The 17,231-nt window shown below is 38.2% G+C and overlaps 1 protein-coding gene across 1 annotated transcript in view; it reads left to right on the forward strand.

Annotated features, from left to right (window-relative positions):
- Window positions 1–386: 386 nt before the first annotated feature.
- pcsk2 (proprotein convertase subtilisin/kexin type 2) overlaps window positions 387–17,231 on the forward strand; it is a 37,264-nt gene continuing 20,419 nt past the window's right edge. Inside the window, exons 1-5 of the mRNA XM_027023742.2 lie at window positions 387–840; window positions 2,812–2,916; window positions 8,841–8,954; window positions 9,220–9,328; window positions 9,495–9,532. Of these exons, the coding sequence (XP_026879543.2) occupies window positions 658–840; window positions 2,812–2,916; window positions 8,841–8,954; window positions 9,220–9,328; window positions 9,495–9,532 (549 nt within the window). The 5' untranslated portion in view covers window positions 387–657. The remainder of the gene's footprint in view (window positions 841–2,811; window positions 2,917–8,840; window positions 8,955–9,219; window positions 9,329–9,494; window positions 9,533–17,231) is intronic.

Raw genomic sequence — 17,231 nt, forward strand, 5'->3', positions numbered from 1 at the left:
GTGATTAAAACGTAGCCTTCTTAGAGGGTGTTAAAAGTGAAATAAAAATAGCCATATTATTATAATATTTAAAAAAGGCTACGAAGAAGCCACTTATACTTTTACACTACTGTGTGTAAACAGGTGCGCGATCAAACCTAAAATTAAACCTAAAAAAAAAAAAGAAGTAGACTAATTAGTCCCTTAATGCAATTTTTTTTCGTTGTTACGTACAGTATGGGGCCTCTTTTTTTGTTAACTATCAGTCGCGCCGGATGAAGGAATTCTCCAGGGTGCTGAAAGTATGTCGCCTTGCCTGCATCCAGGCGCGAGAAGGCTTCTTATACTCCCAAGAAGATAGAGGGGGAGGCAGTCCACAGCCACACCCTCTGTAGCTTATTGGGCATCATTCCGTGGAACGTCACATGAAGAAGACCCACACGTTTATGCTGATGAATTATAGATGAAAGGTTAGCTGAAAATGCAGATTCGGTCCCATGCACAAACATTCGATTTGTACAGCAAACGACGGTTGTCCGACGGACGTTACAACTCACTCCGCCTCATACCCCGACGAGGAGATGAATCCTGCCGAGCCTTAATAAAGTCATCTCTTACTGGGAACACCTTGTTTTTCTGAATTCACTCTGGGTAGCACAGCGACACAACAGACGCACGATGCTTGGAACCTTTAAATATGGGACAGCGGCCGTTCTGATACTATTTAGTGCGTTGCTCCTTATCACTGGAGACGCTGAGGAGGGAATTTTTACAAACCATCTTTTGGTCCAATTACATGAGGGTGGGGATGAAGAAGTCCATCAACTTACGGTAGAGTATGCCTTCGGAAGTGCCAGGAAGGTAAGATTCGATACCCTCATGAAAATCGACTATTTCTGCGTTTAATGTTTTAAACAGTTTAAACTGCTGAAATCAGAAGATGAGCTCTGGAATTAAACTTAAAGACCACTAAAACCCCGTATCTTATGGAAAATATCTCGTTCCCATTACAAAAGCATGTAGTTTTGTCGTTGAGAATGAGTACATACTACATTTAGAGCACACAAAATATTCGTCAATTTTGGTGTAAATTTCTGTAAATGAGAAGGGCGCAAGTTTAGTAACGGATCCAGAGTAGGCTAACTGGGAACGTTTTACTCATCTTATTCTCTGATGAAATAGGGCCTTATCATATGGGCAGTAAAAGTTTAAGAACTAAGAGATAATTAATTGTCCGTTAATTACTATCTAAAATCATATAAATTCAACATATCTAAATATGTATTAAATATAGTGTACTTTAATGAAGCAAATACTTCTGGACTGCAGTTAATAATAATTATAGTCTAAAGACCAGACTCTAGCGGACTTCTTACATTCTGTCAGAGATTAACTTAATAATTGAAATCTTGCTCATTTGCTTGTTTATTTTTATGTATTATCTGTTTGTCATGAAAAAAAACACAATACCTATTTTTGACAATAAAATAAATCTGTGAGAATTGCTGGATTTGCTTGGATGACTGAAGTGTTTTAAAGGATCAGGAATGTGTTGTATAAGATCACAGTAGTGGAAAGACATTTGTGTATAATTATTTTACTTTATTCAACTCATAAATTTCTTTCAGCTTTGCCATACTACTCTATAAACAATGTCAAATACAAGTTCAAGGTTTATAGATTTGTAGCAGGAGTGCTGTAAAATCAGTGACATTGCAATCTTTGTTTACTATCTAGTAGTATGTGTGATCTAGTTCATTTGTTTATAACAAAGTTAGATTAGAGCTATTTTAGATGGAAGCAGTACCTTTAGTAATAACCAGTAAAATTCACAAACACATGGACACGAAATATTTTTGATATGTGGTATTCCCTGTGTCTGTTGTACATGTTTTGAATGTAATATTCAAGCTTGGATTATAAAAAACTTCCAACCTTTCACACAGCATTAATGTTAAAGTATCTAATCCACTCATGGACCACATTTCCCTCGTTTGACATCACAGCACTTATTTGGTTGCCATAAAGAGCCATTTATTAGTGAACAAAGTAATTGATAATCCTGACAGATGTCAAATGTCAAAGTATGAGCTGTGGGTACGCATTGGGGTGTTACGCCACTCAATGATATGGAACGCAGGACTTGATTTGTGGTCGTGCATTTGAAATTTCGCCCTCTTGTAGCCTACAGCTTCAGTTTGGAACATTTCTCAAATTTGTCTGCACATGCAAGTGCATACTGTCTAGTTCTTCATCCCCCAAAGACTTATGGTATGATGAAGCCAGATTCAAAATTACATGATGTCTCATAAGGTTAGGAGATACCATATCTCACAGAATCTATATAATAATGCTCTTTTTTTGTCCATTTGTTCAGTAATGCATTTCATGCACTTTGTGATTTTCCCTTACCACATGGAATCTCACTAATGCACAGTGTAAGCCTGAAGTTCAGATGTCTTGAACTAACATTTTGTTTAGGGCTCATGTATTTAGACTCAGTTGTTATAGTTTACTCTCATAGTCTTACTCCTTGTCTGTCTTTCTTATCTTAATCATAATATGCATGGATAGTGGCACTGATTTTTAACAGTGCACTACCTTTAATTACATAGATGTACAGCAATTAAACTCCATAAGAATGCTAATTCACATGGATGAGACAGAGATCTGATATCATGGTCAATCCAGTGAACCTGGCTAAACCTTTCATCAAATATGACCAGAACACCACGTTCACTGTGCTTCTGCTCATAGTGGGGCAACCATGCCTCTGGACCTGCTGTGGGTTTTTATTTCATAACCTTATATGCTCTTTGTCTTTTCCTCGAGCTCCCTTTTGGCGAAAGGCTTTATCATTTCTACCCACGGGACGCTCCTAAGACCAGGAGGAAACGCAGCCTTCGTCGCCACCAACGTCTGGAGAAGGACCAACGGGTAAGCCTACCAGCTCTGTGTGTGGTTCCCATAGAAACCGGCCCGATTCCAGTCCTTGGGCAACAATCGTTAATAGGGATGGGTGATGCGACGTAAAATTAGATAACAAATTATTTAATGTCTCAATAATAATATTGCCCATCATACTGCATGCTGCACAAACACAATGAGGTTTTAATATACAGAATATGGACATGAATATATTTAGTAATGTCTTATTGAGAGTTATCAACAATAATAATTACAAGGACATGAATAAGCCCTTGGTAATGCCACAGCAGAGTCTAAATACCATTTCAAAATTTATGTTGCTTTAATATTCACTATGAGAAATGTTGTGAAAGACCAAACATATTATTATGGTAATACACATTAATGTTTTGGTTATTGCCAACATATTGATACACACTGGGCCTCATTTATGAAGTCTGGGAGAAAAACAGTAGAGCTCCTTTATTAAAATTTCAGAATACGCAGACGTTTTAGCAACTTGCTAACAGAAAATTTAAAACTATGTTTTCATTGTGCAAATCAATAGAGACATATACAGCTGCTAAATCTAGTGTTTCTGTGTTTACAGTGATACTGATGAGATGCTATGTATGAAATTTATATGTAGTATAAACACACAGTACAGATAGCAAATATGAAAAGCAAATACACATCTTAAACTGTCTGTCTATTTAGAGACAACACATCTTTAGCGATTTCTCATACTAGTTGGCAAAGGTTAATGGACTTTCATTTAAGGATATTTGATAACGTAGAAGTAACCTGAAAAAAATATGTATGTGAGCAGAAATGAAAAGATAATGGTTTTGCCATCATGTAAGGTTTTTGTAACGCTATGTCAGGAAGTATAGATTTGACACACAGAATAGCCTTTTTGCATCTGCAAACAAAGTCTGATTTTCTGAAACTATTTATTTACTTTTCCTGTTTCCTCTGACACCATGGGAATCAGGAATTCTACTACTTCCATTGTTACCTCATATAGTAATTTATTGGCATATATTTATGCAAATTGCTGCTTCAGGTGCTCATATAGCCTTTAGATTAGATTGGAATTCATTATCATACACATGTAAATAAGTAAGAATATGGTGTTTATGCAGCTGTTTATGCAGATGAGAATTCCAGATGAATTTCTCAAAATGCTGCATTTATAAACAAATTTTTACACATTTGGAAAGGATTGATGAACGACACCGATCATTTGTATATGATGGGTTAAGTTTGAGAGGGCGCATTTCCAGGAATGCAGTTCCTAAGACATGAGTATAGAGAATGCATGTTTGTAACATCTGGTAGATCTGCTGAGAAGAGAAAGAGCTTCAGAGTTAAGCTGTAAGCTCTACATTGTTGTATTATAACAAACTCTGAGTAACTGTGTGAGTTGCTGAACACTTAAAAAACACAACCCAGTTTTTAAATCATTTACACTTGGGGTTTTAGTTAGAATCAATTATTCATATATTACTGCTTCAGGCTGATCATAAGCATCTGAAGTGATGGCCTTGGGGCACATATTTTTCTGCACAAAAAATTTAAATGGAGACATGAAATAGAAGAAGCTAGATTCTGTCTGATCTAGTCTGAATAGCTGAGGAGGCAGGGAAGGGAGAGGGCATACAGAACTACTCAGGAGCTTAACCACTCTGTCTGGGCTTTCTTCACGAACACAGAAATGCTAACACAAATGCATTGCTAATATGTATAATTACTTTGCACCACCGTAAAACCATTCCAAATTATGTTAGACAAATTATGTCTCATGGGCCATTAGTAATATAAATGAATGTAATAATGCTTTTTTACAGCTGAATTGTAATGTAAAATTACTATTACATTTATTAGTATTCCTGCAGTTGCAAGCATCAGTGCATGTTAAACAAGTACTATTTAGTCTTGTGCTGGTTAGCCTTTCAAAATCAATGCAAAAGATGCAGAGGATCTTTGTTGTCATAGAGTGTATCCTATTGATCCCACTTTTGTACTTTAGCTCAGGCTCCATGTCTGGGCTGTTAGCTGTTCTCTCTGAGTCAGAGTCAGTGTTCACTCTGCTCTTCATACTCGTCTTCCTCTACTTCCCTGTCCTTCCAGGCTGCTGAGTAACAGCATTATCACTGGAGGTGGTTAAGCATGACCTTTTTCATTCAACTATTAGAAATCCTAAAACACAGAATGGATGGTGACATCTAAGAGATTGGTGGGTCTTTGGTGAGACAGTGTGAGCTGGCTAAATTGTAATGAAGATTTGAATATGAGGTCAAGAAGTACAATGTCTACGTGCAAAAGGTCCTGGGATGCCGTTTTGAGGAGCGGCAGTGATTGAATTGATAGGTGATATGAGATGTGGCTGATGTGGGTGAAGCCCTATAGCTAATACAACAGTGGCAGAGGTGCACAGCCAGATAACAAAAAATCACATGTTTAACTGAAATCATTGAGCATTTGTGTGTTTTCGAAATGTTTTAAGATGTGTTCAAGGAAGCTTCATGATCAAAGTGACTAGATTTTTGCTATTTGATCTTTTAACTTTCTATCATTTTTAAATGCCTTGGATCTTTCTCAAAAATAAAAAAAAGTCCATCCCTGAATTGTGGGTTTCCTTCCTGTGCTATGATTTCTTTTTCACATTTTGCAAAATAGATGGTTTCCTAATATTGCTACAACATGCTGTAACACCAAGCTGGATTCATTCCCTGCTTAATTTTAAAGAGAGAGCAGATTTCCAATTCAGATTGATTTCTAGTGAGTCTTCCAATGAGAGCAATCTGGATCTTTCTGGTTAATTTACCTAGAAATACTCTGCTTCAGTACTAGTGCCTATAAATGGCTACAGATTCCATCATGATGGGAGCAACGTATTAACAATATTAATGAATGTTAACTTGTGGAACTTATTAGCAATGTGTGTTCTTTTAACCAATTTACCCTAACCAGTTATCTCATCTTATTAGTGAGTTAGATTATGTTTCATGGATTTGTACAGATACTGAACTCACACAAGACCAGGATCATGCACTGTCTTTATTTCTTTTTTGTTCTTAAAAAGGCACATAAGTTCATTTTATCAGCTGAATTAGCTGGTGTATCTGGTTATGACATAAGGTATGTGGATCACAGATCTGGACTGTGTTTGTGCTTCAACCACAGGCCTACACACTGGTGAACAAGATCATCAATGTATGTATGCCTTTGTTGCTTGTGGAGAAAGACATGTCAACACAGAGCTGTACACAGTGTAGTGAAGATGGTAGATACTGGTACTGACTGCTTCCATGGAGACACAGATCAGTCATAAAGTTATCAGAGAAGCACATATATCTAGACAAACTGGTGAATTAGAATATTAGAATATTTGGATCACTGTTCAGTGTAACGCAGTCTCTGCATGAGCATGATACAGAACAATCTACTACTTAACCTATAAATCTATCCATCGTAATTTCCAAAGATGGGAATCCATTCTCATCCAGTATTAGAATATAAATTACTTACTGGCATACTATTAAAGCTTATCTGAGGCTGAGAAATGAGAGTTGTGAATTCTGCACAGAGGAAACCAAGAAACATGTTTTTAGGGGTAGCATGCCTGGTTTAATTTCAATTTAGATATTTTATAGAGTTGTTCAGTTACAATTACATTGTAACATTTCATTCTTTGAAATGTTTTGAATAATTTTGAATTATTTCTTTAGAAACATATTGATTGGATTTCATGTTTATGTATGTCCTAAAGGGACGTGTTATATTTTTATCAATACCTAAACTCACCCAACTCATAATTACATTTTAACGTGTTTGAAAAATAGTTTATGGCATTGCTTGATGGGACGTCCTTTTGAAAGTAGAAAAAAGTATAGGAAAAAGAAAAGTAAAATATCCATTCTTTGTAATACTACTGTAACACTTTTAGAACAAAAAATTGAGATGCAGTTTGCTGGACCTGCCAAATAGCCTCCTCCTTGGATTTCAGTGAATTGGCACTGTATGATCAAAACATTACAGTACATACAATTGGGGAATTAAAGATCACAAAACCTTGATCTTATTGAGCCAATTAAAACCAAAAAGCAAAACTTGTACCTGTCTTGTTCCTGGTTCTCGCCATTATTAAACAAGAATAGTATTGACCTCAAAATGTCACAGCTGTGCTATATTGACTTTGCAACAGGTAATGAGTACGGGAAGGTATTTTTCTTTGTTGAGTTTGGTAAGAGAACTCTGGGCTGGACATAAGGTTTACATGCAGGCAGTGTAAGAAAAATTTATGTGCATATTTAAGAAAAACCTAAGAAAACCTTGAAAAAAACAGTAGCAGTTGATTCTGCACTGTGAAAAAGAAACAAAATATGGAAACAGGTAGAATGATGTTAGTTTGGAAACAAATTCTATAGATAGATGCTTGTAAGTCAACACTTTTTATATGCTAAGATGTTTTAAAACATGATTGTCTAGTTTTGTGTGCTTGAAATAGTTCAAGTAATTATTTTTAGTTACCTACTTTGTTTCCAGTTAATGACAAATGTTAAATTATGTAGTTGTATTTGTCATTTCAGATTATTGAGAGTGATTGTGAGTTTCAGGGACTGTGAAATCCATTACACAATTTTCTTTTTTATTTCATATTTCAGAACAGGGGGTGCAGCTGGATGTCCTCATTTCTAAACCAATTAAGGAAACACTCTAGGCCCATTTGTCCTGTCTTGTTTCATTCCAGCTTCTTTAAACCTTTTCTATACTAGACTGAAAAAGGGAGGCAGTTTTTAAAATGTAATTTAGCCACCAGTATTCAACAAGTATCTACTTCTACTAATTTTCATTCTAAGTTCAAACTCAACCATGTCACACACACTGCTGGCTGTGGACACTTATCTGCAGATTTCACGGGTGGGGATAATAAAAATTTGCATTTTAAAATTAACAAAGCAGTATTAATTTTATTGCAAGTGAACAAATTCACTTAACATCACAGTTTTAATGGTTCGTTGTGACAGCTTCTGCTCATGGTTGCTTGTTCAAACAAACTGTATTGTTCAAACAAACAATGGTACATTTGCCCCTCATACCTTCTTTCACATTTCACAAACATCTGTCCATATTCAGCTTCCAGTCCTTTCTCAACGTATATCTTATGATAACTTACATTTATGGCATTTAGCGGACAACTTTATCCAAAGCGACTTACAATTATGAGTACAATTTGAGCAATTGAGGATTAAGAGCCTTGCTCAGGGGCCCAACAGTGGTGAACCAGCAACCTTCCAATTACAAGTCAAGTACTACTGCCCCCAGTTTTCAACTAATGTGTAACTAATTAGGCAGGGTGAAGGCTGTAAATATACTCCATAATATGTGTTCTCTTACACTGCTTAAGATCACAAGCTAAAGAATTTAATAAGTTAAATTTGTATTAAACAGAACACTTGTTAAAATTCATTAAAGCCTTTGTGCTGTTTGAAATGATATCCCTAGTCACCATGAAAGAGCTTTCAAAGCACTTCTTAAATTACACCAGACCTGCCTTTGATCTGTCTGTTGAAAGCGAGAGAACATGCAAATCTGGGAGGATAATTCAGGCATTCTTTGTTTCCAAGGCCTTATCACAGCACATACTGCCTGATGAACAGGCATCTGCCTTCTGTGGGTTTTAGCTTCTGTTGAGGTATGGGGCCCAGACTAGGAGATAGAATTAGTGGGATGATAAATATATCATTCACACCTAAAAAGAGCTTTTATGAATGATCAAACACATAAACTATTGTATTTCTTCATGTATTAAACATATTTTTCTTTTGAAAAGGTTTCATACTTATGTTATAACCCATGATAAAATAACAATTCAAGGAAGTGTTAAAAACATTATCATGATAAAAAAATTTCACCTCTTCTTAAAGAATTTGAATGTTATGTTTTAGGTGAAAAATGTGATTGTTCAGGAGGGCTTTGCTCGTCAGAAGAGAGGCTACCGTGACATCAATGGCATTGACATCAGTATGAATGACCCACTCTTCACTAAGCAGTGGTATCTTGTAAGTAACTGCTGTTTACATTGTCTTAATTTTGCCTGACCTTCAACACTGTGGCACTCTATACAGGATGACTCCAAACATAAAGGGTGCATCCCCTTTTACTGAACTTGTCATTTTTAAGTTTTTCCCAGCAGGGTTTCGACAGAGTGTTACATTGATGACTTTTATCTTGACCTGTTTCGCTGTCATGGTTTTGTTTAATTTCCTAATATCCACATGCTCAGAATGTTTAAGCACACGATGCTCATACTGTGTCACTGATTAGATAAATACAGGGCAGGCAGATGGCACTCCCGGGCTGGACCTAAATGTGGCTGAGGCTTGGAAGATGGGCTACACTGGGAAAGGAGTGACCATCGCCATAATGGATGATGGTGTGTAAACTGTAAAAGTTCATTACCACTCCCATCAACAGCAATTAACACTTAACTAAGCAAAATATAGTTACTAATTTTATCTGTTTTACAGCTGTTGTTATTTAGATATATTTGTTGTAGTTGCAGATAAAATAATACCAAAACATTTTGGTATTTTTGGCAGGCATTGACTATCTACACCCAGACCTTGCTTCAAATTATGTAAGTATGCTTTTTAAAGTATTATATATTTTTTTTAATTCAAATTTTATTTTCTAATGTGGATGGATTAGTGGACTTGTATAGGTTTAAGATAGTTGCCACTTGTTTCGTGAAGATAAAACAATTAATTATTTTGCTTTTCATCTACTATCTATCAAATCAAGCATTTCATTCTAGGGAGAAGAGTTAGAAGCACAGTGTGAATTCTTACAATAGAGGCTGTATTACCTTTCTTTATTTTTGTCAATGGGCTGCAATTTTGTTGTAATTCTTTTTCTTTTAGAACGGGAATTTCTGACAGCATAAACACTACAGGGTTACATCTAAATTTATTTACTGACATTTAGGGAGCTTCAGCCAGACATTTGTGTTAATCATACTCCCAGTTTATTGCACTCCTTATTCCTTATTGCACATTTAAGATACATACTCTGGATAATCTGACTGTAATAGATAGTTGAAAGCCTTCCTTTTCTAACCACTGATGACACATCTGGGTCATGCATGTAATCAGATCTTAATCTAATGGAGGACTTTGTCTGCCTGGTGAGATGGGAGCAGACTGCACCTTGGCAATTAAGAATGCCACCATTCTGCCATCACAAATCTCACTCCTTAGAGATTTCAGAACTCAGCGCCCTGCACAGAGCAAATCAGAGCCAGACTAAACATCTTGGCCTCCTTCAGCCTCGCATTCTGTTTCTCCATTGAAGATGCTTTCTTAAAGGAAGTGGACACTTCAGCAGCCACACACGACAAAAACAGCACCACAGAGTTAGTGGTATCCAGAGAGCAGGAAAGCCTCGATCTGGGTGCTGCAGGTCATGCTGTGCTTTTGAAAACAGACGAGTCTTAACCCAATAATAACCTTTGCTTATCTGCGGTGGTGGGTGATGCCAGCGCATGCTCCATTGGGATGATGACTCCTGCAGAGCCAGGCTGAAGCAGTCATTTTACTGCATCCTCCTCACCCCCTCCCCCATCCCTGTTCCCTCCTCTCCATTCCTCACTGCTACTGTTTTATTTAGCACCAATTCTACCCAGAGCCCCAGTTCTCCATCATCACTGAATTATCAGAATACATGCAGGCGTCTGAGCAGCATACGCATTATCCTGGTTGTACAGTGCTTGTGAGCCAAAAAGTACTTTATGCTTCCCCTCCCCCATATTTGTATTGGTGGAAGATGATTTGTGATTGCCAAAAAAAGATCTGTGATAAATTCACTCGTACAGGCTAATGTTTGTTGAAGAGGGAATTTGCTGTAATCGTTTGAAGGATGTTTTGTGACAGGGGACTGCATTTAATTCATTGCTTGATAACTGCACTCATAGGCAGCAGCCAAATGGAGGTTTGCCAGAGTCCTTGCTCTCTCTTTCTCTCTGTTAGATAGAAAACAGAGAACAGAAGCAAGCACAGGCTGCTGCTATACATGTCTTTTGAGGCTTATGTATGTTTTTCAGTGTGCAGATATTTTCAGATCTTTTGCATCTTTTTCAGATCAGATCTTGTAAATGCATTTGAATAACAAGTTCAAGCTATAGATATTTCCTAGAGTTTTGCTGTCAGATTTAGCCAAGTAGTTATTTACATTAGACTTACGGAACTGACAGAAATATAGTCGATTTGCTCTATGGCTTTGTGGTGAGGTAATTGGGTAATCTAACTGCCCAGAAAGCCAAAGAGAGAAGATGAAAACAGAAAAATAGACACATCCCGACAGTTGTGATGAGGGGTTGTGTCAGGAGGCGCCCAGCACGTGGCCCTACCCTGCTAAAGCATCTTTCATTTCTTTTATTACTGAAATGATTTATTTTTCTGGAGCAGACTGGAGCTCAGGAACGTCTCACTCTGGTGACATTTTCTATAATCATGTTCCTCCTCCAGAGCACAGGGCAGGAAATTCCCATCACATCATGCTAAATACTTCCTCTTTAGGTAGATGTGCGTATGGTCTGGTATCATGGGTATTGTTGAAAGAATGTGCTATTCTCTTTTTTCCTTTGGTAATCACTAGTCTGTCCCCTGACATAAGGGTAATGCTGCAGTCAGGCACCCATTACTTCACAGCTCCTGTAATCAACTTGTGCCATTTAAACATTTTTGTCTGTTATTGTCCCTGCTTGTTGTCTATTTATATGGAGTTAATACAGTATTTGCACAAGATTTTCAGAAATGTAATTTTAAAGTCTGAGGATAACTGAGGATAATAACTTTGGCCATTTTGGGTTGAATTTACTGATAATGCTTTATTTTATAAATATTGGTCAGATGGTTTTTGTTTATTTGATGTACTATGAGTATAAGGATAATATTTTGCCTCATGTTATCCATCATAAAACATACACCCTATTTAAACCCTAGTGCAGTTTGTTTGCAGTATATACTAAACAAATGCAATATATACTAAACAAATGCAAATGCAGTTCTTTCATGCACACAGATGGAAAGGGGATATTGCTTGTAGCTATTGCAATGTAGTGACGAAGACTATCAACTTAGGAAGGTTAAATGGGTGCTCTGGTTGCTAAGCCAGGGAACTGGCTCTTTGGTCTAGTGGTCAGAACTCACGTTTACCTCCTGTGGTTTGAGTCCTGGGTATGATGGCTGCCTTTTGCCTTCGTTACACATGGCATCAGAAGTGGGATGGCAGTGACATCATTGGGAGTGTGCCCTAGGTAGATAAACCCACCCCTGCTGTGATGGGATGGTGTAGCCCAGTGTGAGGACCCCTGATGAGAGGCATGGGTGTGGCCCTGATGGAAATGGCAGTTGTATGTGGAGGGACAATGTCACACACAGGGGACACACCTCAGAGGTGAAGGCATTGTGACAGAGACCATCACTCTCTAAAAGGGAGCTTGGTGTGACGGAGATCTTCTCTTAGGAAGGTTATATGGGTGTTCTGGCTGCCAGAGAGCTGGCTCTCTTGGTCCAGTGGTCAGAGCTCATGTTTACCTCCTGTCAAACCTGGGTTGGAGTCCCAGGTAGGGTGGCTGCCTTCAGCCTTCATTACAAGTGTTTAAGGCACCTTTCCAAAATACAAAAATGAAAGTTGGTCTGTACACTCGTTCAGTAAGCTACATATAGTTGAAGGTTGCTTAATTCAAACTGGAAAGTTATGTGTCACAACATGCATTTCATCTATCTAGTAATCTATCTACAAATAAATAAACGAACTATCTAGTGCTATAGAAATCGCTTGAAAATTTCACACAGCAGTGATATGTAAAAAGTGTAGAGAGCACAGACTCTGCTCAGTTTATATCTCTGGAATCTCTCACACTAATCTTTGCCTACCTTGCACTGCTATAGTGATCAGACTGGCTGTTTGTATCAATACCTCTCAAAGCCATTCCATACACTGAGTTACTAGCTCCAAACATGTCATTACCTTGTGCAAAAGCATGGGGTGAGAGGCTGCCCTTTGTTCCTCACTGACTCAACATGGTAAATGCCAGCCAGCATCCTCATCATTCTGGAGCTGTCGATGACTTCTGTGAATGATCTTGCAACCTAATAAATGTTGGTCTCTTCCCACTGTCTGGGTAATAGAGTCTTTGGACAATGTGCTAGGCAAACACCTGTGGGGTGTGAGGTAATAAAAGAGTGTTAACAGGCAAAAGAGCCCTAACATTGCATTAGACATATTAATTATGTAAAACATAAAAGAGTATAGAGAGTCTTTGTCCTTTCAGAATGATTTGCATGCAGGGCCTCTGTAGAGGCCCTACCCAGCAAAGGATCCTGGGTAGGCTTTGCTGGACCTCAGGGTAAGATATATGACCTCTCCACCAGGATGGTACAGAAAAACAATCTTCTTTAGGACAAGGTTAAGAGAAGTCTTCTCTTGGAATGTGGTGGTAACAGGTTCCAACTGGTGTGGATGTTGAATATCAGTTTGCATATGTTGACTAATGCATGGTTTGGATGTAATGGTGGGGAATGCAAACACTAGTATGTACAATGGTGGGGTGAATACATAATCACTTCTGACCAATGTATAAAAATGTGGGTTCTTTGTTTGATTGTTAGACATTCTCTGGAGGGTGCCTCAATAATGCTTGTTCACGTTAACTTGCAATAAAAGATGGACCAGCTATTCTCTTTAACTAATTCTGAAGTCTGTATCTTCATTTTATATTTGAATGTTTAACTTTACAACTAGTTGACTGGGGATTTAGGATCGACAAGTGAGAGAAGTACCAATCCCCTACCCCCACCCTCCCAACCCAAACTCACCCCACCCCACTCCACTCCAGTGCAGAAGTGACCGTCATGCTGTACAGGTTGCTGGAGTTGATGTGTGTTTAAAGAGCAAAAGAAAGAGACAGAGGAAAGGTTCTGCCTGTCTTTTGAGGTTAAACATGCCTTGATTGGCTCTTCTCCAGAGAAGACCATTTGGTGATTGCATTTGCCATATTGTCATACTGATAACCAGTGTGTTTTACCATATCATTTCTTTATCACGTGGCATTTCAATTCTGAAATGAAATTAAATACTGCACATAATTCGGGTGTTAGTGGCCATGTTTGGTTTTCAGATATGTCAGTGCAATAGTACTGAGAAGAGAATGCCTTTGAATTGACAAATTGCTAGAAAATCATTAGCAATGGTAACAAACCATGAGCATTCCACAGTATTCCATGCTCTTGAGAAATATATCCTATGAAAGCTGTGTCTCTGGCTCAGCAGACTTATGAGTATTAGATTCTCTATCAAATATTTTGAAACACTGATTGTTTTGCAACAGATAGCAAAGAATCTTTCCCAAAATGTTTATTTGACTTATTCATCCTTATTTCATCATATACATCTTCATAACATGCCAACATAAGCCACTACACCTATGCTGTGTCTAACTAATTCTTTCAGAGGGCCAAGGTTTTAGATACCTAGATTAATTTTTCAAGGACAATGTTATTTCAGTAAATTATTATCACTGCAGTTCATTTGTTGGTATACACTGCACATCTATAAATGCCATCAGGCTTGAAAATGCCTTTGCAGCAGTCTAAACCACAGGTGTCCACAACTGTTCCATTTAGTTCAAGTCATAATGCAACAGTTCAGTCAAACAGATTCTGTGGTCTGTTGAACTGAACCACGTGAAATAATATGGGCAATCCCATTTTGGTTATATCTGTCTGCTCTTTTACAGTTTCTGATGAAAACAAAAAGTGGTACTGTACCTTTACTGTTACATTTTTCACATTGATTCCATACTTGATTTCCTTCATACAATGTGTGAGTACAGAAAAAGGTGCCAAAATATCCAGTCCAGGACAAATAGCAATATGTCTGACATCCCAATAGAGTGCTGCAGTTAATAAATTAGCTAACATTTTTCAGGTATATTTAAACCCTGTTTGATTATGAAAGGTAAAGCAAGGCTATTAAATTCCAAAAATATTTACAGAGCCCATTTAATCTCACTTAAGAGACCACTTATGTGAAGACAGTTCCCTGAGAGAGGTTCAGAGGAACCTTAAGAATTCAACACTCTTACAAACTATGATTTTACCATCTACAGGGAACAATAAGAAATGGCAAGGTTAGGGTAGGAAATAAGAACTGACCTTGATTAGGGTATGCCAAATTATGGCTGACTGGAAAAACATACTAGAACATAAAAGAGATTTGGCATCAGTGAGCAAGCAAACAAAGCTTCATGTATGCTTCCTATTATGGCATTAAGAAAAAGAGCCAACACTGGAGGGTTTGTTGGAATTTGAATACATAGGAACTTTCCCAGATAGAGCCCAAGTCACTTCTCCACCTGACTGTAACAGTTAGTCCATTTCAACCACAGAGGCTTGTGATGTATGCCTGGCATATTCACCATCCAGTAAGCTGCTGCGCAGCACTGCACACACATCAGTAAGAGCCACTTTGCTTGACATATTCCTGCTCATGGAGGTTTACAAAGCATCACACTTCCTGATATGGATTTTTTAGTGATTCAGAGTGAGGAGATGGAGCTGGGATTGATTCCATAACCTGCTTACTATATGTTTGTGCAGAATATTCAGTCATCTGTGTAATTGGTCATTCTGATGCATTTTGTCATGAAAGGGACCCAAGGCCGCTTGTAAGATTTCATTGAATGTTTAGTACTTACCCAGAATGGAAGCTGTTGTTCCCAAGTGCTGCACCAGAAAAAAGTGTTTGCCTTATAATTGAGAGTTTGCCAGTTGGAATCTTGATGATGCCACAGCCATCTGTGGCTGGGAGTTCAAGGGAGCAAAATTGGTCCTTCTGTCTGTGTGGGAAGAACAGTATTACTCCAAGCACAGGCTGCTCCTGTCAATCACAGCAATCATGGCCATCTATGTGCTGGTAGTCATGGATGCCCGTGTGCATGCACTTGCCTGAACCTTTTAGGGTTCAGTTGTTGACACGGGAAAGTTAGTTAGCTGATGGGTGGGAATTAACCACTAAATCTGGGTGAAAAAGTAAAAACTATTAAGCTGTAAAAATGGTGATATCACTGAAGAAGAACTTGGGAAATCACAAGTTGGGTTCATTTAGCACCATGGATTACTTTTTAGGTATGAGGGGCACTACCTTGACATACATGCTAACTCACAGTCCAACATAGCTAGCGGCAAAGTCATGGGCATTGATTCACAGTTAGCTCCTTAGCAAACTCCCTGTAGAGTTTCTGTATGGAGTCAAACTGCTCTAGTTGAACAGGGCCTGTTACAAAACTATGTGCCAACCTTTGCACACTCTGAAAATAAGAGACCTTGATGAAACTTGTGGCAAAGGCGGAGACTTTCCAGTGTTCTACTTCTGAACAGCAGGCTTGGAGCTGGAGGCAACTCAGTATGCAAGCAGTCAGCTCCTTGACAGCAGTTACTGAGGAAACCTGGCTAGTTGGAAGTGTACACAATAAAAAGACCACAGACCATCTGCTTTCTTCTTTGCCATGCCATCAGTGACAGAGTTGGGAGCTTTTAGGTGATACCTCTGAAGCTGGAAGGTCACTTAAATTTTTGTTTGGTGGATGCCCCAGATATATAATTACTGACTACTGACTATGAAAACATAATGAAAGCAGTTCCTCAGATGGCTACATAGCATACTGAGACATTTTTTTGATAAAGTAGCCCATCTTCTAGCCCACTGACTACTTATCAACTACAGACAGGAGATGCATTTTATGTTGATATATAAGGTGTAACGCTGAGTGGTAAGAAGGCAGATGCATGTGCTGAGAGGAGCGAGATTTATTATGGGCAAATCCAAAATCAGAGTCGTTTATACGGCCCAGGGTCATAGAGCCGACACGGAGAGTACGGAGAAACATGATTAAACAAAACAAACACATGAAGGCACACGGGAAAGCAGGCTATAACTAAGGGAAGGGAAACATGAAGGCTAGGATAAACACAAAGGCATGGAGTATGAAGAAACAACCATAACGAATCATACACAAATTCAATAAGTCCAACAAAGTCAACCAGTCAAACAAACAAGTCAAACCTCCAAACAAACAATGAACAGCAACGACCAAGGCAATCAACAGGGTTTAAATACATGAAATTCACAAAACTAGAAACGAGGGACAGGTGTCAACAATCAATGTGAGGACAAAACTAAACTATGGAATGGAACAAAACACAAGACATGGAAAACATGGAACATGGAGGGACTAATTGTGACAGTACCGCCCCCAAAGCGTGCAACACCGGGGT

The sequence above is a fragment of the Electrophorus electricus genome, chromosome 11 (assembly GCF_013358815.1).
Source record: "Electrophorus electricus isolate fEleEle1 chromosome 11, fEleEle1.pri, whole genome shotgun sequence".
Lineage (NCBI taxonomy): Eukaryota > Metazoa > Chordata > Actinopteri > Gymnotiformes > Gymnotidae > Electrophorus > Electrophorus electricus.